The sequence below is a fragment of the Lissotriton helveticus genome, chromosome 6 (genome assembly GCF_964261635.1).
Source record: "Lissotriton helveticus chromosome 6, aLisHel1.1, whole genome shotgun sequence".
NCBI lineage: Eukaryota > Metazoa > Chordata > Amphibia > Caudata > Salamandridae > Lissotriton > Lissotriton helveticus.
In genome coordinates, this window is record NC_136067.1 from 11,400,579 (window position 1) to 11,422,657 (window position 22,079).

The following is a 22,079-nucleotide window of genomic DNA, read 5'->3' on the forward strand; positions in this document are numbered from 1 at the left end:
GCCTCTCTTTACTGGTCCCTCAGTGCACCAGGGCATTCCTCCTTTGTCCTTCTCCCAAGCCGGTCGGGACCTGAGGTCAGGGTTGCTTTCTTTGTGCTCAAAGTGCCGGAGCAGGATGCGGTTGGTAGCCAATGGACTGTCAGGTTCCCTCCCATCTTCCTGTGGGGTGTTGCAGCTGGCTATCCCAGGACGATTCTCCCAATATGGTGAGACCCCTCTCTCGTGTTAAGACCTCACTATCCCATCTAGGGTGTGGCTCCCTCAGGGCTCCAGACCCCTGGGGAAATTGGTTTGACAACTGGTTTTCCCTCTCTGCTTCCTGTGCCAGATAGTCTACCTCAAGAATGGGGGGGCCTACAAAGCCATCTTCATCTTTGAAACTTGCCTTTTGGGGTTAACACCCAAGTGGATTTCTGCAGGAGGGAGAGGACACCTCCCTGTCCTGCAAATCCCTCGTTTCTCCTTCCTGAGAGCTGTTGGCACGTCTCTCCAGGAGGGCAGAAAGCGGTCTCTTGCAGCAGGCACAGGAGTATTAAATGTAGCAAAGTGGCAGCTTTCCTAAATCTTTACACAGCAAAAGGCCACATTAATTTTGACTTGAGATAAAAGTTGGGCTTAATGTAAAGAGTTGTTTGATACCTTGGAATGTGCACTTTGGTCGCACCGTTCAGGAGTTACCACAGCTGAGGGGTCAGCATGTTACTCTGCACAGAGGCTGCAGGTGACGCCTGTGAGTCCAGGATGAATTCGAAGTTTGGAGGGTGGGGGCTCTGTTTTGCTCGGGAAATGGAACTTTGACTCGGACAAAGGAGATTGAACAGGGGGTACTATACCACCCTACTTACTATTACTGAATGTCAGCTATTTGACATTTCTTCACTTCGTTCAACAATAGGAATTGAGCAACTACCCAACCCTGATGAAGTCCATAACGCCGAAACACATTGGCTGGGCTGATCTGCAATTGTTACAATAAAACACTTCATTAAAGAGGACAAACTCATGCATACGACTCCTGAGTAATTTGATTGAACCTCTAACTGCGAATGTATGTGGATTGAGCATTGCATGGCACTTGTCATAATGCTGTTAATTGAGTTAAACTGATTTTATAATTGGATGCTCCTTTTCATTTGTTATTGTTGGTATTTGGATTATCCATGACTGCAGGTCAGTGGGGTCATAAGACGTTGAGCATAGACAAAACTTTTAGTAACACTATTATACACCTGTGCGACATCTAATGGCCCACCCTGCTGGTGCATCGTATTCGTCGACACAGCACCCTGCCTGTGTGCTATGCCAGCCAGCATTGCCTGAAGGCATAGGTAAGTCGCCCATCTAGCAGACCTCACAACCCTAAGGGTGCACTTTACCCAAGGTGAGGGCATATCTGCATGAGAAGATCTGTCCCTACAAAAGTGGGGTCCATTCCTTACTATAGTAAGTGCCAGGGAAGCCATAAGGATTACATCGGCTGGAAACTCGTCAACTCGAGTTCCACAGCACCATGATGGGTTCACTGAACACAGGGGTGTTTGGTACCAAACTAATCCTTTCAATAAATCCACACTGATGCTAGCGTGAGATTTTTTTTGTACCATGTACCCAGAGGACACCTCCGAGGGGCCCCCTGAAAACCTAACAACCCTGATGTGGTCTCTGACCGGCTGTAGACCGCCTCCAACAGACATGTTTCTGGACACCCAGATCGAGAGTCCCTGCTCTCTGGGAACAGAAACCATGCCTATCCTGGGCAGAGGTGTCGCACCTCCTCCCTCAGGATGGGCCAGTGCTCGAAGAGGGGAGCTTCAAAGGCCTGCCACCTTTGTAATGAGAGTCCAGCCTCTGCTGCTAGCAGCAGATGGCAGCCCCTGGTTTACACCCCCACTTTCGGTGGGAAAACTTAGAAGACTAGGTGTGACCACCTCTGCCAACTTCACCCCCAAGATGGGGGAAGCGAAGTGAAGCACATCTTTCAGTCCCCACCATCTTGAAGATGGGGAGACCTATCCGATCAGGGCTAGGTCTATGCCCCCTCCCACAGGAGGGTGGCATAACAGAGGGTATAGTCACCCTTGGTAAGGTGTTAATTGGCCATACCCACTACTCTCCTAAAACGCCCCAAAAATCTGGTGTTTAGGTGGTACCCCAGACCTAGAAACTAGTTCTGCGACGACCTAAGAAGCAAGAAGACGACCCTGCAGAGAAGACTGACTTCTTTGGCTCCAGCTCTCCTGCCTTGTTTCCAGCATTTGCAAAGCTGCGACCAATCTTGCAGGCAACGACCTCTGAAAACCCTGGGAGGACTGCTGCCATCGAAAAAGACTACAATTTCCTCTAGACTGTGGACCTGTCCCAAAGAACTGAACTCCAAGGACTCCTGATCCACGTGGATCTGCGTCTTCTGCCCACTCTGCGCCGACGCCCACAGCCCTACTTGGAGTGACTCACCCATGCAGTGAAGTCTCCACAGCGAACCTGACCTCATGTCCTGCGTTGTCCGGCCTCTCCTGACCTCAACAACCGCGACTGCAGTGCGAATCCAGAGACTCCCCTGACCGTGACTGTCTCAGACTAGAAGAATCCAATGTCAAAAGGCTCCCCTGCACCCAAAGCCCCCGGGCCTTGGTGAGCTGAACCATAGTTAGTCAATCTGCACACCAAGGCCAGAGGCTTCAAAGCCTCTGCTGCCTTCGATATGCGTCTCTGGCTCTCCCCAGGCCCCTAGAGATGGCCTGCGCTGCCCTGAAGCCCTTTGGCATCAGGACAGGCAGGAAATGAGTTATTCAGGTAGGCGTATTGCACCCCCCAGACGGGCTGCCTGATGTGCTGCACGAAAGAAGGATTCCACCATCTTGTTTTTGGTGAAATTAGGAATTCTGGGGCAGGGTAATGCCCACTCCTCATTGGAAGCGTCATATAGGGTGTGCAATGACACCATTTGTATGTTAGCCCAATGGCTACTACCATACACTCCCCTTAACACCCCTAAATTGAGTATTTAGCTGGCCCCTTGACATCAGGAATTCAGATTCAACTACTGGGAACAGACAAAGTACGAAGGACCGGCAAGGCGAGAACAAAGGACCCACACCAAAGATTGGTGCCAACCTCTGCCAGGCTGCTTGCCCTCGACAATCGCAGAGGCTAAGTTCAAAAGCTGCACGTCCTCTTCAGGACCCTTGGAGGACCATTCAGCATCCCAACAACCAGCTGCAAAACTCCCTCGAAGTGGAGGAGTCACTTGTCTGCAGGCACCAACTTCAAATACCTAGTACCCCATTTTGCCAACCCCCAGGTGCACGAAGGGAGCAGCTCCCCAGAAAAGAGGTCTTCCTGCTCCAGGAGGTCAGCTACATTTTACTGCCAAGTTTGGAAACACCAGGGCCCCCAGGAGCTGCCTAGCACTAATGCCCTGGGTAACAGAGCAGTTGCAGCAACCAAGGCATGTTAAGCGTCCAGGCCGGACGCCCACCCTGCCAAGACTACCCTACCGACAAGGGACATTGACATCACCAAGGCCAGAACCAACAGTGACCCTGCTGTCCTGTTCTGTCCCCATCACCAGGTCAAACCCAAGAAGTGAGAGCCTTTAACACAGTGATATTCTAAGTACGGCCCGGGCCGCTTGCGGCCCTCTTGCTCTTCAAATGCGACCCCCTTAGTGAACAGTAGCATAAGCTGCTGTTTATTTGCTAGCACTAATATTTAGAGAAAGATGTTAAATAAATGGGCAATCGTTTATTAACCTTCAAATAAATGCTTGCCTGTTTATTTAACATGTTTTTGAAACTCCTTACACAATCCATGACCCACCTAGACCCCGTTCCCCCACCCTGCTGGCATCAGTGTGGCCCTCTGGCACACCACAAAGTGTTTGTGAGTACCCCTGCTCTAACACAAGTGACCTGCTGGACAAAACACCTCCGTACCCAAGCCACACACCCCTAGTCCTAGGCTACCGACGGTTCATCCTTGTTCCAGAGATCCTCTAGAGCTCAGCCCCCCTTTGGCTTCTGCCGGACTGGTCCCCCAGCCCCTATTGCAGCCTTTTTCTCTCACTGGCACTTTTTCCAATTGTCTTTAGCTGTAGTGTTCTAGGCTACCCTTGCTACCAGCACCTCTGCGCCGGACACACTAGGGCAGGTAAACAAACACTGCTGGTGGTTCTCAGGACCTTTGCCCCTCCTTACCTTAAGTTCAGAAGAACAGTTCTACAAGTCATTTGCAAGTGGCCCTATCCAGTGTATGTTTCTCCCATAGGATAACATTACCTTGTTTAAGGTTCATGCTATGATTTTCTACTGTTTTGCCTGTAAAATTCTACGTCTAAAGACCTTACCTGATACCAAAGTTCTTGTTGTCTAAAAATATACATAAATCTGTGTATTTTTCAAAATTGGTCGAGTTTCGTCGAGTGTATCTCTGATTTATTGGCTCATTGTGCACAACAAATGCTTAACGCTGCCCTCTGATGAGCCTAAACTGCTTTCCCACACTGCCACAAAATAGAACATATGGTATTATTAATTCAAGCCGTGTGAGCCAATAAGGGTCTTCTGAACTTCCTGCATAGTGTACCTCACTTTTGTACTCTTTATAAAAAGCCAGCTTCTTGCAATAAGAGTTTTAGTGATGGAGCTAAAGAACTAGCCCATAAAGAAAACACCGCAATAAAATGCTGCACAAAATAAAAGTAAACCTATTGAAACTTTCTTCTGTTAACTGTGGAAAATCTGACAAAAGACCTATGCAAATCTTTTTTTCAGTTGTTTTGTAGAGAGCTAACATTTTGAAGAACATAATTAATTTAGAACCACTTTTCACCAAACCTAGTTGTCCTAAAAATAGCACAAATTCTACAAATGTCTAACCTGACATGGCCAAACCTTTAAATCTTTTGTTGTATTCTAGATTCCAGTGGTGTGAGCCCTCTTTGCTGGCTCCTTACTGAATACCTCGAGAACTCTGAAACATCTCGGCGCGCGAAAAGCCGAGCCACGATCTTCAACTCGCGTGTTCGTAGACTGAGCCATCTCCTCGTCCATGTGGACACCAACAGCCTTGAAACGGAGGACCTTAAACCACCAACCAAAAGTAGTGAGTATTATTTTATCCAGATGTGTACCTCTGTCTTGTTGTCTTTCTCCCCAGTGTTGTTTCTCATTAGTTACCCTGTCTGGTTCCATCTTCACTCGTATCACAGGTAATATTACTTTGCTCTGTTTTGTGCTCTGCAGAGTTTGTCATTTTTTGACGAGGTCCATTACCTCTTGTCTGTCCCTTCGTTTCATTGGATGTGCGGGGTGTTGAATTTGAGGCTGCAATTAAATGTTGTTTAGCGTGTGCCTGTGCGATGGAGGCTTTGTGTACCTATTGCTGTACAAACTTTGACGAGGTAGACCAGAAGTGGGATCATGGAGATTATGAACAGCTCCCTTGTATCCAGCTAAATGTCTTGTGCGAAGGGTCTGCGAAGTGATGGTGCCTGAAATGGGAGGTGATTTCCGGAGCGTCTGTTGGACTGGTGTAGTCTAGTTAGGTGGCCATAGGCGCACGTGTCAGCTCACCAGTGGTGCAGTGGAGCGATGAGGGCTTGCTTTAGGAGGGAGAGAAGGATGGAAGTTCAAATACATCATTGAATTGAATTGAATTAGGTTCTTATATAGCGCAACTGCCACCCTACTGGCGCTCAGACCTAAAAAGCCAACCTAAACATCAACCGAGATGACAACGGGGAATAGAGGAGGGCTAGAAATCAGACCTAGGAAAAAGCCAAGTTTTCAGGCTCTTTCTGAACTCAGCCAAAGAGTTGGCTTGTCTGATATTCTGGGGCAGCTCGTTCCATAAATGAGCGGCTGCCACACTGAAAGCCTTCCCCCCCCATCCTAGAGCACCTAAATCTGGTAATCATCAATAAATTTGCGCTGGAGGAACGGAGCTGCCTCTTGGGATTGTACCAAGTAAACTTCTCTTGCAATGGGACAGGACCCAAGTCGTGTGCTGCTCTGTAGGCAATGCAAAGTGATTTAAAATGAATCCTTTCTTCACATAGTAAGTAATACAAGGCACTGAATGTGGAGCCGAGAACAACAGGGGTCTTCAGAAGACATTTGTGGCGGATGGGAAGGATACTGAAAGAGCTCAAGGGGGTTGAGACCGAAGAGTGCAATAGAGACAGGAGTGTTGACAGAGAGTCTGTAGGTGAACAGGAGAGGCAGAAGAGGTCTCTTTTGATGAGCACAGTTGTTGTGTGGGGGTCACAGTTGTGGGTACACAGGCTCCTTCTTGGATGGCCCGTCTCTGGATTCTGAAGCACCTGCACCTGTTTGTGCAGCTCTCCCTCCCTTAGTAACCAGCAGAAATGAATGCGAAGCCTTCCATGGTAGAGTAACTCCACGGCAAGACGGTCCTCCAAGGGTTAACAAGCATTGGAAATGCAATAGGGCTCGCATTAGGAAAGTTTGAGCTATTGGTCTTATAAATGAATTTTTTTTTATTTGTGTTATTTTTTTAAATAGCTAAATTAATAGCTTTGTCATTTACAATGCTAATAGTTATAACTTTCGCAAATGTGACACCTATAGCATTTGTAATGCAACATGTTTTGTATTTACGCGACTTAGATGTATTGATATTACAAATAACAATGGCTTTTAATTGTTTTAAATAATTAATACTTAAATAATTTATTTAATTTGTAATGGCAATAGCTTAAACTTTTGTAAATAACTTTTGTGAAGATTATGTTCAGTGTTTTTTAATGTGACGAAAATCCAAGAACAGAAGTGAAATATTAACATCTTTTTGTGATTTGTAATAAAGCGTGAAAGCTTGAAAACAGCTTGAAACATTGAAAGAACATATTTGAACCAGTGATGCTGTGGTTGCGCTGAGGGATGCTGTGGTTGCGCTGAGGGATGCTGTGGTTGCGCTGAGTGATGCTGTGGTTGCGCTGTGTGGTGGGTGCATTGGTGGAGCTTAGTTGGAGCATCGGTGGAGCTGTGTGGTGGGTGCATCGGTGGAGCTGTGTGGTGGGTGCCTCAGCGGAGCTGTGTGGTGGGTGCATCGGCGGAGCTGTGTGGTGGGTGCATCGGCGGAGCTGTGTGGTGGGTGCATCAGTGGAGCTGTGTGGTGGGTGCATCAGTGGAGCTGTGTGGTGGGTGCATCAGTGGAGCTGTGTGGTGGGTGCATCTGTGGAGCTGTGTGGTGGGTGCATCTGTGGAGCTGTGTGGTGGGTGCCTCGGTGGAGCTGAGTGGTGGGTGCATCGGTGGAGCTGTGTGGTGGGTCCCTTGGTGGAGCTGTATGGTGGGTGCATGGGTGGAGCTGTGTGGTGGGTGCATCTGTGGAGCTGTGTAGGTGGAGCTGTGTGGTGAGTGCATCGGTGGAGCTGTGTGGTGGGTGCATTGGTGGAGCTGTGTGGTGGGTGCCTCGGTGGAGCTGTGTGGTGGGTGCCTCGGTGGAGCTGTGTGGTGGGTGCCTCGGTGGAGCTGTGTGGTGGGTGCCTCGGTGGAGCTGTGTGGTGGGTGCCTCGGTGGAGCTGTGTGGTGGGTGCATCGGTGGAGCTGTGTGGTGGGTGCATCGGTGGAGCTGTGTGGTGGGTGCATCGGTGGAGCTGTGTGGTGGGTGCCTCGGTGGAGCTGTGTGGTGGGTGCATCGGAGGAGCTGTGTAGGTGGAGCTGTGTGGTGGGTGCATCTGTGGAGCTGTGTGGTGAGTGCATCGGTGGAGCTGTGTGGTGGGTGCATTGGTGGAGCTGTGTGGTGGGTGCCTCGGTGGAGCTGTGTGTTGGGTTCCTCGGTGGAGCTGTGTGGTGGGTGACTCGGTGGAGCTGTGTGGTGGGTGCCTCGGTGGAGCTGTGTGGTGGGTGCCTCGGTGGAGCTGTGTGGTGGGTGCCTCGGTGGAGCTGTGTGGTGGGTGCATCGGTGGAGCTGTGTGGTGGGTGCATCGGTGGAGCTGTGTGGTGGGTGCCTCGGTGGAGCTGTGTGATGGGTGCCTCGGTGGAGCTGTGTGGTGGGTGCATCGGAGGAGCTGTGTAGGTGGCGCTGTGTGGTGGGTGCATTGGTGGAGCTGTGTGGTGGGTGCATCGGTGAAGCTGTGTGGTGGGTGCATCGGTGGAGCTGTGTGGTGGTGCCTCGGTGAAGCTGTGTGGTGGGTGCATCGGTGAAGCTCTGTGGTGGGTGCATCGGTGAAGCTCTGTGGTGGGTGCATCGGTGAAGCTGTGTGGTGGGTGCATCGGTGGAGCTTAGTGGGTGCATTGGTGGAGCTGTGTGGTGGGTGCATTGGTGGAGCTTGGAGCTTTGGTGGAGCTGTGTGGTGGGTGCATCGGTGGAGCTGTGTGGTGGGTGCATCGGCGGAGCTGTGTGGTGCGTGCATCGGTGGAGCTTAGTGGGTGCATTGGTGGAGCTGTGTGGTGGGTGCATCGGTGGAGCTGTGTGGTGGGTGCATCGGTGGAGCTGTGTGGTGGGTGCATCGGTGGAGCTGTGTGGTGGGTGCATCGGTGGAGCTGTGTGGTGGGTGCCTCGGTGGAGCTGTGTGGTGGGTGCCTCGGTGGAGCTGTGTGGTGGGTGCATCGGAGGAGCTGTGTAGGTGGAGCTGTGTGGTGGGTGCATTGGTGGAGCTGTGTGGTGGGTGCATCGGTGAAGCTGTGTGGTGGGTGCATCGGTGGAGCTGTGTGGTGGTGCCTCGGTGGAGCTCTGTGGTGGGTGCATCGGTGAAGCTGTGTGGTGGGTGCATCTGTGGAGCTCTGTGGTGGGTGCATCGGTGAAGCTGTGTGGTGGGTGCATCGGTGGAGCTTAGTGGGTGCATTGGTGGAGCTGTGTGGTGGGTGCATTGGTGGAGCTTAGTTGGAGCATTGGTGGAGCTGTGTGGTGGGTGCATCGGTGGAGCTGTGTGGTGGGTGCATCGGCGGAGCTGTGTGGTGGGTGCATCGGTGGAGCTGTATGGTGGGTTGGCAGGCGCATTGGCAGAGGTTGAGCCCTAAAAAGGGGAAAAAAGATGGCCACTGAGATTTTGAAAGGTCGTCACAAGAGTAAATGCACCAGATTCTGTTACATAAGAAATCTTGCATTAGCAAAATGTGGCTGCACATTAAAAAAAAATTAAATCACAAACCCTGGAGTTTAGGATAACATCTGGTTCAATATTTTAAAAACGGAGAAGGACCGCAATTGTGAACGGACACACCAGCGAGCACAAGTTTAAGCGGGAGAACCCCCCAAGATTACAAAGCATTGTGATCACCGGTAGCGGCCACAGAGGAAATAAGTGAAAATTAAAAACGGCAGCTAAATAAGCAAGTTGGTATGAACCGTATTATCACTACAATAGAACAAAGTTGCAAGAAAAACAATCTACTTTGCAAGGTCGAGTCCTGTGAAAAGCATCTGCTGGGTGCCAGAACCACCCCAATCAATAGACATACATTGCACACGTGTTAATAATACCAAGTCTAAACTACAAATAGGGGTAAAATTAACATAGCATTCTCTAATTCAGAATGCAGTGCGAAGTCTCAAAACAATAAGAAAGAAACCCCGGATGTCGGATAAAGACCACCACCATGTTTTTTAAAAGTATTTCTTTAAAGAAGAATACCGGCAGGGAGCTTCCCAGTATAGTCCAACAGTTCAAAAGCAATCTACAATGGCAGAATAATACGAGAAGATCTGTACATAAAAAAAACAAAAGAAAAGTACGGTCTCATGTACCATGATAGCATCTAATGTAAAGAGCTGACAATGACACCACTAAAAGCGAGACACACGGGGAGCAGCAGCCTTTGATGTGCCGGCCGGCCGTGGGCAGTGAATAATTAGGGGAGGAGAAATGCCAGAGCGCACGCTGGGGTAAGCTTGTGGAGGGAGGCTGGTGGCTTTGATGCTGTGCACGCGCGTTTTCACGTTCGTTAGTTAAGCTCTGGATAAGCTGCAATATGTCTCGACATCTGCAATGCTTGCGTATTGGCAGAGGTCGAGCCCTAACAAGCATTTACCATGCAATGGTTTTGCATTTGTTAAAGTTTGAGCTATTGGCATTGCTCTTGACAATATTTTTATTTATGTTTTTTTTAACATAAATAAATGGCAATGCCACTAGCTTTATCTCTCGCAAATGACACACACAAACACCCACAGAGAGCCCCCCCAACACACACTCAGAGGCCTCCCCACACACACACCCACACAGAGCCCCCCACACACACACCCACACAGAGCCCCCCAAACACACAGCCATACAAAGCCCCCCCACACACCCACAGAGCCTCCCTACACACTGCGAGCCCCCCCACACACTGCGAACCCCCCACACACTGCGAGCCCCCCCACACACACTGCGAGCCCCCCCACACACTGCAAGCCCCCCCACACACTGCAAGCCCCCCCACACACTGCAAGCCCCCCACACACTGCAAGCCCCCCCACACACTGCAAGCCCCCCCACACACTGCAAGCCCCCCCACACACTGCAAGCCCCCAACACACTGCAAGCCCCCACACACACTGCGAGCCCCCCCACACACTGCGAGCCCCCCACACACTGCAAGCCCCCACACACACTGCAAGCCCCCACACACACTGCAAGCACCCCCCCACCACACTGCAAGCCCCCCAACACACTGCAAGCCCCCCAACACACTGCAAGCCCCCAACACACTGCGAGCCCCCACACACACTGCGAGCCCCCCCACACACTGCGAGCCCCCCAACACACTGCAAGCCCCCCCACACACTGCGAGCCCCCCCCACACACTGCAAGCCCCCCGAACACACTGCAAGCCCCCACACACACTGCAAGCCCCCCAACACACTGCAAGCCCCCACACACACTGCGAGCCCCCCCCACACACACTGCAAGCCCCCCCAACACACTGCAAGCCCCCACACACACTGCAAGCCCCCCAACACACTGCAAGCCCCCACACACACTGCAAGCCCGAGGCCAAGCGTAGTTACAGGCAAATAGAAGGGGGTCACGTAAATGAAAAGGTCGAGAGTTCGTAATGATACGTGTATTAAGCACACAAACGCACTGGAGAATGAATAAAGGCAGTTACACAGGTGACACTGGAGAGTGGTAGGAGAAGGTAATATAGTGTCATATAGTGACATGTAAGAAGCTCAAGTAGTGCATGGTCTAAAAACAGTCTCTGGGAGAGACCTTAGTCGAGTCTACATAGAAAGAGGATATTAATATTGTGTGTCAATAACACAAGAAGAACCCCACAAAGGTATACAAGTCACAGAGGAGGGGGGGGGGGGTTTGAGGAAATCATGGAAGAACCGCTAGTCGGAAGGAATGTAAAATGATGCACGTTTCACCTGCTGCGCTCTGTGGATGTCCAGGTGCTCTTCGGAAGACTAAAGAAAAGAAAACAAGTACGGGGTGATTATCAGAGGACGAGAGTGCGAGCGGCGTGATGACGGACAGTGGCAGGGGGTCTTACCGTGGTGGCGACTACTGGATACAAAGTCGGCCACGTGGTAAAAAGTACAGTAAACGACCAGCTGACAATGACACCACTAAAAGCGAGACACACGGGGAGCAGCAGCCTTTGATGTGCCGGCCGGCCGTGGGCAGTGAATAATTAGGGGAGGAGAAATGCCAGAGCGCACGCTGGGGTAAGCTTGTGGAGGGAGGCTGGTGGCTTTGATGCTGTGCACGCGCGTTTTCACGTTCGTTAGTTAAGCTCTGGATAAGCTGCAATATGTCTCGACATCTGCAATGCTTGCGTATTGGCAGAGGTCGAGCCCTAACAAGCATTTACCATGCAATGGTTTTGCATTTGTTAAAGTTTGAGCTATTGGCATTGCTCTTGACAATATTTTTATTTATGTTTTTTTTAACATAAATAAATGGCAATGCCACTAGCTTTATCTCTCGCAAATGACACACACAAACACCCACAGAGAGCCCCCCCAACACACACTCAGAGGCCTCCCCACACACACACCCACACAGAGCCCCCCACACACACACCCACACAGAGCCCCCCAAACACACAGCCATACAAAGCCCCCCCACACACCCACAGAGCCTCCCTACACACTGCGAGCCCCCCCACACACTGCGAACCCCCCACACACTGCGAGCCCCCCCACACACACTGCGAGCCCCCCCACACACTGCGAGCCCCCCCACACACTGCAAGCCCCCCCACACACTGCAAGCCCCCCACACACTGCAAGCCCCCCCACACACTGCAAGCCCCCCCACACACTGCAAGCCCCCCCACACACTGCAAGCCCCCCCACACACTGCAAGCCCCCACACACACTGCGAGCCCCCCCACACACTGCGAGCCCCCCACACACTGCGAGCCCCCCAACACGCTGCGAGCCCCCCACACACTGCGAGCCCCCCCACACACTGCGAGCCCCCCCACACACTGCGAGCCCCCCCACACACTGCGAGCCCCTCCACACACTGCAAGCCCCCAACACACTGCAAGCCCCCCAACACACTGCAAGCCCCCCAACACACTGCAAGCCCCCACACACACTGCAAGCCCCCACACACACTGCAAGCACCCCCCCACCACACTGCAAGCCCCCCAACACACTGCAAGCCCCCCAACACACTGCAAGCCCCCCAACACACTGCGAGCCCCCACACACACTGCGAGCCCCCCCACACACTGCGAGCCCCCCAACACACTGCAAGCCCCCCCACACACTGCGAGCCCCCCCCACACACTGCAAGCCCCCCCAACACACTGCAAGCCCCCACACACACTGCAAGCCCCCCAACACACTGCAAGCCCCCACACACACTGCGAGCCCCCCCCACACACACTGCAAGCCCCCCCAACACACTGCAAGCCCCCACACACACTGCAAGCCCCCCAACACACTGCAAGCCCCCACACACACTGCAAGCCCGAGGCCAAGCGTAGTTACAGGCAAATAGAAGGGGGTCACGTAAATGAAAAGGTCGAGAGTTCGTAATGATACGTGTATTAAGCACACAAACGCACTGGAGAATGAATAAAGGCAGTTACACAGGTGACACTGGAGAGTGGTAGGAGAAGGTAATATAGTGTCATATAGTGACATGTAAGAAGCTCAAGTAGTGCATGGTCTAAAAACAGTCTCTGGGAGAGACCTTAGTCGAGTCTACATAGAAAGAGGATATTAATATTGTGTGTCAATAACACAAGAAGAACCCCACAAAGGTATACAAGTCACAGAGGAGGGGGGGGGGGGGTTTGAGGAAATCATGGAAGAACCGCTAGTCGGAAGGAATGTAAAATGATGCACGTTTCACCTGCTGCGCTCTGTGGATGTCCAGGTGCTCTTCGGAAGACTAAAGAAAAGAAAACAAGTACGGGGTGATTATCAGAGGACGAGAGTGCGAGCGGCGTGATGACGGACAGTGGCAGGGGGTCTTACCGTGGTGGCGACTACTGGATACAAAGTCGGCCACGTGGTAAAAAGTACAGTAAACGACCAGGGCACCCCGTGCCAAAGGTGGGAGTACTGTACTGGACGGGTGCGTCCAGAACTATTCGAGGCGACCTGGGAGGGAAAATAAGAATAAGGTCAGAGAGAGATAATAAGGGGCTACTGCGGTCAGCATCGGGTGGACGGGATGGCTCTCACCTGAGTCAGAAGGTCAGAAGACTCATCCGGTCCGCGCGTCCATGTAGCGAGTTCCGGGTAATGGACGTGTCCCGGCACCCCTCCCTTCGGCCGCACTCACCGGTACTTGGACGCTGCAGCTCTTCCTCACCCGGTCCCGCTTCTTGGGGCCGGGTGCTCTCACGGGCGGCGGCGGGGCTCCTCTTCCACCATGGAGCCCTGCCGGTGGGTGCAGCTGCTTCTCCTTGTCCGTGCTGGGGGAGCGGGACTTCCGGGTCACCCCCTCAGCTTCCGGGTCGTCGCGGGCAGCGCGGCGGCCCGTCTCAGCTACTGCAGGCGGGGAGTGAATTCACCGAGGGGTGGGCTCCCTCGAGGTGAAAATAAACAATAGCGGCAAGGTCCCTGGGCGCCTGCCAGGGGACAATTTAATTACAAAAAAGCGAGGTGAGCACTCGCTAGGGCACAAAAGCGCTATGAAGCGCTCTGGGTGTTTTTCACGAAACTCCCCGGCCCCGAGCAGGAAGGCGGGTGCCGGCAATGCCGGACCAGATTCGGGGGCGTTCCCGGCTTTTGGCTGACTTAGCGTGACGTAGCCAAAGCCAAAAATTCTCGGGAACGCCCCCGAATCTGGTCCGGCATTGACGGACAGGCCCGTCTTCCAATGGCTAGCCTCCACTTATGGAGCTAGCCAATGGAAGACGGGGGCCGTTCCTGTCTCCCCTACTATACTCATTAGGTTTTCGCCTGCGCGAAAAAGCTGCGCAGAGCGCAGCTTTCGCCAGGCAAAACCTAAAAAGGGCTTCAAGCGAGCCCTGGACTCCTCCTAAGACTACGGTGCCTGCTTTACATACTGATGTCTGTGAAATATCGAAGCTACTTGTTGGTTTTCTCTGGATTTGTAGTATTTTCTGATCTTTGTCCTTTCATTTGATAAAGTCCACTGGCTGTTTATTGTCACAGACTGTGTTTTTACAAGGAAGGACAAACATTCGATGGTGGGGCAGGGGTGCGGAGAGTGAAGATGGTCGGAGAAATGGCTTTCATTTTCTACGATAGATGATGTGTTGCTCTTCCAACACTATCCACCTCGGCCCCACCATCGACTATTGATGTACTGGAGGAAAAAGGCCTTTTTTAAAAAAAAAAACATTTTTTGTTTTGAGGGTGGTTTGTATTTTGAGATACTAAATGATGTTGTAGGGTTTAAATAACATGAGAAGTGTAATTATGGGTAGCAAGGACAATGAGCTGGAAGTATGGACCACTTGCACCGTGATATGCAGAGGCCCAGAAATCCTTGGCTGTGCTACTAGATGGGAAATATCTGAATCGTTTACAGGAACAGGATAAAGGCTTTTCACAGAAGTGGATGTGAATGCAGTCGCCAGCAGCACTGACCGAGCATGCACAGTAAAGGAATTGCTGAAGGCCAGGGCGGAGAGAGTGCAACAGCAGGGCTGGGTAATGATGGGCACAGTTTGAGATCATGACTAGTCTGTGTCAAGAGCAGATTGGCGAGGACAGACTGGATGGCCCCAGTGCTTTGCTTTCAGTGCTTAGTTCCATGCTCCCCTTTGTCATACCCCCTCCCACCTTTTTCTTAGCCTTCCGGTGTTTTAGCATTGTTGCTTGTGTCCGCTGGCATGTCTTATACAAGTCCTGATCGCACCCATTCTCCTTTAATCAATGATGTGTTCTTCTTGCACACATTTCCAGCTCCTCTTAAAACTTTGAGAATTCAAACTCTTGCTCACGTCCTTTCTGACTCTGTTCTCTGCCTTCTGTGGTTGCAACTCCTTTCCCTCTCTCTCTGTTCCCCTCTGTCTTTGTTGCTTTCTTGCTAGGCTTGTTACATGTATTTTTCTTAGATCTCGTGTGCACTTCCCACCCCCTGCTCAGATATGCCCCTCACTTCCTTCCTGCATAGTATGCTCTTTGGCTGAATGTAACACTTTTTGAACTGTTTGCAGATGGTAAGAATGGGAAAAGCAAGGAAGCGAGCGCTGGTGCAGTGAAGGTGCCCGTCAACAAACCCAGCAGCATGATCGGGATCACCCAGTGCTGGCAGGGCGTGGTTCAGCAGCAGGTACGCCTTTTCACCGTCCTCACAGGAACGTTGCATTCCCTTTCCAGACAATAGCATAGATAATGGGACCCCCTCTAATAATACTTTCAGGACCAGGGAAAAGAGAGGAAAAGACAACGCAACTTATGAGAGATTCCCCCGTGGTCACTATTTACTTTATCATGCGATCAATCTCATCAAATTATTTCATTAGCCTTCTATTCCATATAGGTACAATACCATCCACAATTTTCATTTTGTCATTTTATTTGTTTTTATTTTTTCTGTGGTGTATAAAAAATATATTTTTTCTTTTTCCTATTTTAATACATTCCTTCCATATACATTAGTAACATGATTTGTAATACAGATTGAATCAGTTTATAAAAATGCATTATATCATATCAAAAACATTTGTAGTATCTACCTAAATCAAAAAGTTACATAATACAAATTACAAAACATCACCCTGATATATACACATCAATCACCAATCACACTAACACAGTCACACAAATTCACACGTATACTACTCTGTCTTCTCCCAATCAAAGTCAAATCCTATAATTGAGGGAACACAGTTGTTGTTTGTGTGTAGTTAAACGCCAGGTCTACGTGCGTTTCGGTGGGGTAGAACCACCTTCCTCAGGACCAGGGTAAAGAGTTTTAATCCTTCCTCTTTGTGTATATATAGGGTACCTAGTCTTTGTTATGTGATGAGGGTATCTGCATATCCTTATCTCAATAGGGAACCTTTCCACTGTCGTGAGTAAGTATATAGTTACATCCTTAGGTTTATTATAAAGCCTCAATACGAAGTATTATTTTATTCAGTCTATTTTGTGTGGCGAGACGTCTCTTGATAGGGTCCTCGTCGTGATTGACCCTTTCATCCAAGGAACGATTTCCAAATACTTTAATCTTCTTTTCGTAGTATGCAGCCCACTTTGTATTTCATATAGGTGTATCACCCTTTCAATAGTTGCACCTTTTTTCTCCGAGGGTTTTGGAGCATACGGTCGTCTTGCCACGTGTCGATGTTACGGCAGATAAGACCACGGGGGAATCTCTCATAAGTTCCCTTTCCAGACATACATGTGTCCCATTAATGTTGCATTCATAGCACTCATTCACTTATTGTCTCCTACCCTTTTCCAAAGTCCTCTCTGTTCATCATGTTTGTCGATCATTCCCATAGCGGCTTCAAACTGCTATAGGAGTTTGTTATTTGCAATGACGTCTCCTAGCCTTTCTATACATTTCAGCTCTCCTGATACTAGAGCATGGGTACTCGAAACATTTCCCCGGGGCCACAAAGTACTATCTGTGGCATGCCCGAGGGCCACACTTATGCAGCAGGGCGAGAGTTTGGGTAATGAAAGGTGGGCAGGGGGGGTTGTGAAGCAGATGCATGGTGTGGACAACAAACTGAGCCTTGTGACTTCTGTCTGCGACCACTGCTCTATTCTCAGGGACCACGAATTCTAGTCAAAGCATTAACTTCTAATGTAAAATGTGAGAGGGAAAGCGATACTCATCTGGTGGCTGAATTGCAAAATGTGAAACCAGAAAACCTTTATTTGTGCCTATTTCCCAGCTTTCTGAATGTTCGTAATCTTACAAGTGACCAGCAGCCCAGAGCTGCTGGTCACCAGGGGGCCACAATTAAAGGTGACGAGGGCCGCACTCGGAGTATCCCTGTACTAGAGTCTTCCATACTTATTCCATTAATGTCGCTCTACCTTCCAGCCCAGTTTAGTAAGAGCAGGAGCTTAAGTTACACCTTACTGCACAAAATGCTTTCGAAGAGAGCCTCTGTCTACCCGTGAGCTATATACGCCGTTTGAAGTCTGTAGTGGAAAGCCAGCACTAATTCATTTAGGTCCCATGCGCTCTTCTTTCACAACCCTTCACCATCTGGTGTTTAGTGTTAAACTTTTATCTTTTGAACTTGTTCAGCTTTTAGATAATTTGACTGAATTCTACCCGCTCTGTTCTGTTTGGAGGGACTGCTCTGTTTTGTTTCTCTTTCACTTTATTTGCTTTAATACCAGCTTTAACATTTGCCCTGGTTTTCAGACCACAGCTCCTGCTCTGCTATTTTCATCCCTCCCTGCATTTGTGCCACAAGAGATGGCATTTCTTAAAGTGCTCTCTCTAGTGGTTTTAATCTTCTGCCATGTGCAGACCGTCGAGGGGGTTATTTTGGGATGGCTGCAGTACTGAGGCGCAGCAAGCATGCTTAAGGCAAGCCTGTCTGCACCCTGGCCGGACCTAGTGCTTGTGATGCTACCCATTTAAGACCTCAGACCAGCAGAACATGTATTTCGTCTCTCCACAATTCCCCCTTTTAGTACTCTCAGGCTTGGATTTATTTCTAACTCTCGGGTAGACCCTGAGTATCCGTTGCCCAATTGCAATGCTGTGTCTGCCCTCCAACCTTTCAGTTACATTTCCCATCAGTGTGCTCAAGTCTTGATGACACACTCCCTTGCAAGGTCCAGCTGCTATTAGCTCTGCTTTGCCTAACTCAATCTGTAGTGCGCTAATCACTGCTGAGCCAAAATTGTCTTGGTCAACTCATGTCCTCGATTTAAGCATAACTTTGAGGTTATACACCAGCTCTTTGACAACACAGTAGGCATTGCTTTTAACGGTGTCCTCTCTGAAAACGTTTCCTCTCCAGACAGTCTTGTAGTTCCTCCAAGCTGTCCTATAAAGCATATTTAACACCCACTACTTCTGGTAACGGTGTTGCCCTAATTTTAAAGTCATCTCTAAGGACTCTATCCTGGCAGCCGACCAAGTATAAGACTCAGAACCTCTATCTATGGCTGGTAACCACCAGCCCCAATTTCTCTTTGAAGGCACTATTAATATATCATCCTTCTGGCCCTATCAAGAATTTTTGTAACTTTATTGACTGTATTGATTTCCTCTCAGTGCTTCAATACCAGTCATTTAATTGTTTTGTGTGATTTCGACATGCATGTTAACCACGACACTAACCAGGCGGCCCAGGACCCTCTCAGCTCCAGTTCGTCCATTCAGCTTATACGACTCGTCTCTGCCCCTAATCCATCTGCTGGATATACCATACATTTTATTTCAGCACATTTACTGGGCTCACAAGGTCTGACCATAAAGCGGTTTCCTTTATTTCTAGCCTGCTCCCCTAAACCCAATGGAAACTCCTATACGCTTCGGACATACCGTCCTTCGTCCAAACTTAATCTCTCTAATTTGGCATCTATATTGGACAGCATTATACTAACTGCTGACACTGATATCAACACCCAGTCCACTATTCATAATAACTGTCAAAAAAATGGTAGATGTTACCATTCTTATAAAGGTCAAAAACGTTCATAAACCGCGTCCAATAGCCCCTTCATATTTGGCTGAACTGTCAGCAGTGAAGAGGCGCTGCCATAAATCTGAAAAGCAATGTCCTTTTATGTCAAACACTGACAAAGCTTCTTATAAAACTGAGCTGCGCTCTCATAAAAAGCTGGTCGAAAACACATGAGTGAAACTTTACCATAAGCAAGCTTTATCAGCTAATATCCCCCAAAGAAATCTTTTTGATATCGAACGCCCGCGGTCATTGCGCTGCTGCCACTACGGCTATTTCATCATCCCAGCAGCTGTACTTTGACTTTTTCAGGATAAAATCACTCGGTTAAGTTCTTTCACTACCGTCCGAAATGTTGCATTTCAATTTTATGTGATAGCAATTTGTTTTCAGACTGGTCACCATTTACTCCTGCGCACTTAAATGAAATCCCTGCTATGATACACTCGTCTTTCCCCAGGCTCTTCGCTCTATCCCTGCGGATAAAGATTGTTCGACCTGCTGCTTCCTCCTTCACGGCTTCTCTCTCTAATACTTTTCTTAAAAACATAGTGCCCGCAGTCTAGAAGAAAGCCTTGGTTATCCTTCTCCTACAAGTCTAGCTCAGTCCCGGCTGCTCTTACGAACTATAGCCTGATCGCATTGCTGCCTCTGATTGCTGAGCTGTAAAGCTGCGACAACGAGCAGCTGTCTAAGAAAATCGAAGAACGTGCCTTATTGAATACCTTCCACTCTGGTTGTGCGCCACCTTAGCAGGTCTTATTATCAGGCATACTAATACAAGTGTGTGTGTGTGTGTGTGTGTGTATGTATATGTATGTGTACCTTCAGCATTTTTTACCTGCTGTTATTCCATGATGTTATTTTGTGTTACTGTTACTAGCTTGGTCATATAAGTGCTCTCATATTTTGTTATTCCATGATGCTGTAATTTATTTCTGACTGTAACTAACTCTTTCATGTAAAGTGCTCTGATATCTCCAGGTCCAGCCAGCGCTATATAAAACCTCTAAAATAAATAAATGCCCTGCTTCTTGTTGAGTAAGGGCTGCCCTTGTTTCTCTACAGAAGCAGTCGATTACGATGGCACAACAAAAGGACAAATCCGAGCTCAGACTTAAATCCCTATTCCCAACTCAATGGTACTGATTTTGTTGACCTCAGAGGGATGAAAGGCTGAGTGGACCCACCGTCAGTAATTTGAACCCGTGACCATGTGGTTGCATTAGTCCACTAAGCTACCGGAGCTGGCCTTGTGTTGGGGTCAGAGCACATACACTGGGCACTGGAAAGCAGTGTCCCAGTTTTAGACTTCAAGATTACCAGCAGGTGAGCTCCCCTCTCACCCCGCCCCCCAAAAAAGAAAAATTGGGGTCGACTACTCAAAACGTGGTTACTTTGAAACATTCCTCTGAAGTTTTCAGTCCAATGCAAGGGTTAATTATTGTGCAACCATCCTGTTCTTCGGTTAAGAATTGGGTGATTATAAATTATAAATGTTCAATGGATGTTGCCAAATTGCCATCTCTTTACTTGTTTCCCTGAATTCTAGGTGAAGAGGTTCCTCGAGTCTTCCTGGAATACTGCAGACTTTGTGGAGCGGTATCGGAACATTTACCTGCGGCTGAAGAACGCCATGGAAGAGTTATTTGGTCAGCAAACTGCCTTTGTTCTGGCGCTTCGTCACGGATTCTCTGGGGGTCTCCTGCAGCTGTCCTTCCTGACGGCCATGCATGTGAGTGCAGCGTCTTGCATAAATGCCTTTTGCGTGCATAAAAGAAGGGGAAGTGCTCACTCTGACATTTCTTCATCCCCTTCCCTTCATGCCTCCCCGTCCTCCCCATCAGTCTATTGGTTGTGTTACTTCTCATGCAGGAGGCTTCTCCCTATTCCCTTCCAAGAATATACTTATCAGACATGATGTACTGATTTAAACTCACACCTGAGCCATAGCACCTATCGATGCACCCCTCCTGTGAGTCTTCTGAGTGTCCCCCCACACGTTCCTGAAGGTTCTACGTGCACCATTCCTGTGGCATCCCTACATTCAAGTCCAGCATGCCCCTGAGACTACCAAGCTTGCATCTCTGCATTCATTTTCTGACTTCCCTGTGTGTCTGTATAGTACTCCTCTACTGACTTCTTCTCCCATGCGCGTACTTACCTCACCCTTTCCTTGACATGTTTCTCCTATGTTTCGTAGGTCAGTGAGCAGTTCGCTCGTTACATCGATCAACGAATCCAGGCGAGTCAAACGGACTCGTCCAACATGGAGACCCTGAAGCAGCTGCAGCAGTTTATGGAGCCCATGCTCTTCCTCTCTGGCCTGGAGCTCTCCAGCACCTTCGAGCACTTCTACAGGTAGTTGTCGAGTCTCTGAACTTGTATAGCATGCCAGCCAAAGAAGTAAAAGGAAAGGGATACCAAAGTAGAGTAAATGGATAGGGGCATTCTGAGACCGTGTGATTGGAGAGGGGTGTCCTGAGAAACCCTGAATGCTGCAGGGAATCCCAAGAAAGAGTGAACAGAGTATGAATCTTGAGAGAGTGAATGAGAGGGACGTCCAGAGAGTGCTCACCTTTGGCAGATCTTAAAGAGAAACCTCGAGCAAGCATTGCTTTGAGGAAGGGGACTGATAGGTGAAGTTTTCCAATGTACCAGTGAGCAGTGCTCTACGGGAGCCGCAGACATGTCAGAAAGCAGTGCCTTGTAGAAGAGGATTTTGCTACGTCTTTGATATAGCATGGGCAGGTGGATAAAGATATTATCATTGAGTAAAGCCCATAGGAAAAGAAACTGTAAAATGATCAGTTTCTAGAGATGGGGACGATGTGGGGATAAGCAGTGTTGAGAAGTGCCTTGAAAAGCAGGGCCAGAATGTGTCAAATGAAGGGCAGAGGTGTGTATTTTGGATGCTTAAGAGTCATATGACAAGTGCCTTCAGATAGGCGAGTGAGACAACCCTGTGCAATCTACTCTACTATTCAAGTTTGGAAAAATCTTCATTTAGTTCATTTCTGATCTACACTTCTGTGTGCAGATTCCAATCTGCTGAATAATCCCAGGCATCAGCCTGG

General features: G+C 49.4%; 1 protein-coding gene across 4 annotated transcripts in view; it reads left to right on the forward strand.

The window, feature by feature from the left end:
* Positions 1 to 22,079, forward strand: part of LOC144762134 (cullin-9-like) — a 518,599-nt gene that overhangs the window by 319,072 nt on the left and 177,448 nt on the right. For all 4 annotated transcript variants that reach the window (XM_078647278.1, XM_078647280.1, XM_078647277.1 and 1 more), the window contains 4 exons: positions 4,918 to 5,103; positions 15,553 to 15,668; positions 20,555 to 20,737; positions 21,206 to 21,363. In XM_078647278.1, coding sequence (XP_078503404.1) covers positions 4,918 to 5,103; positions 15,553 to 15,668; positions 20,555 to 20,737; positions 21,206 to 21,363 — 643 coding nt within the window. The remainder of the gene's footprint in view (positions 1 to 4,917; positions 5,104 to 15,552; positions 15,669 to 20,554; positions 20,738 to 21,205; positions 21,364 to 22,079) is intronic.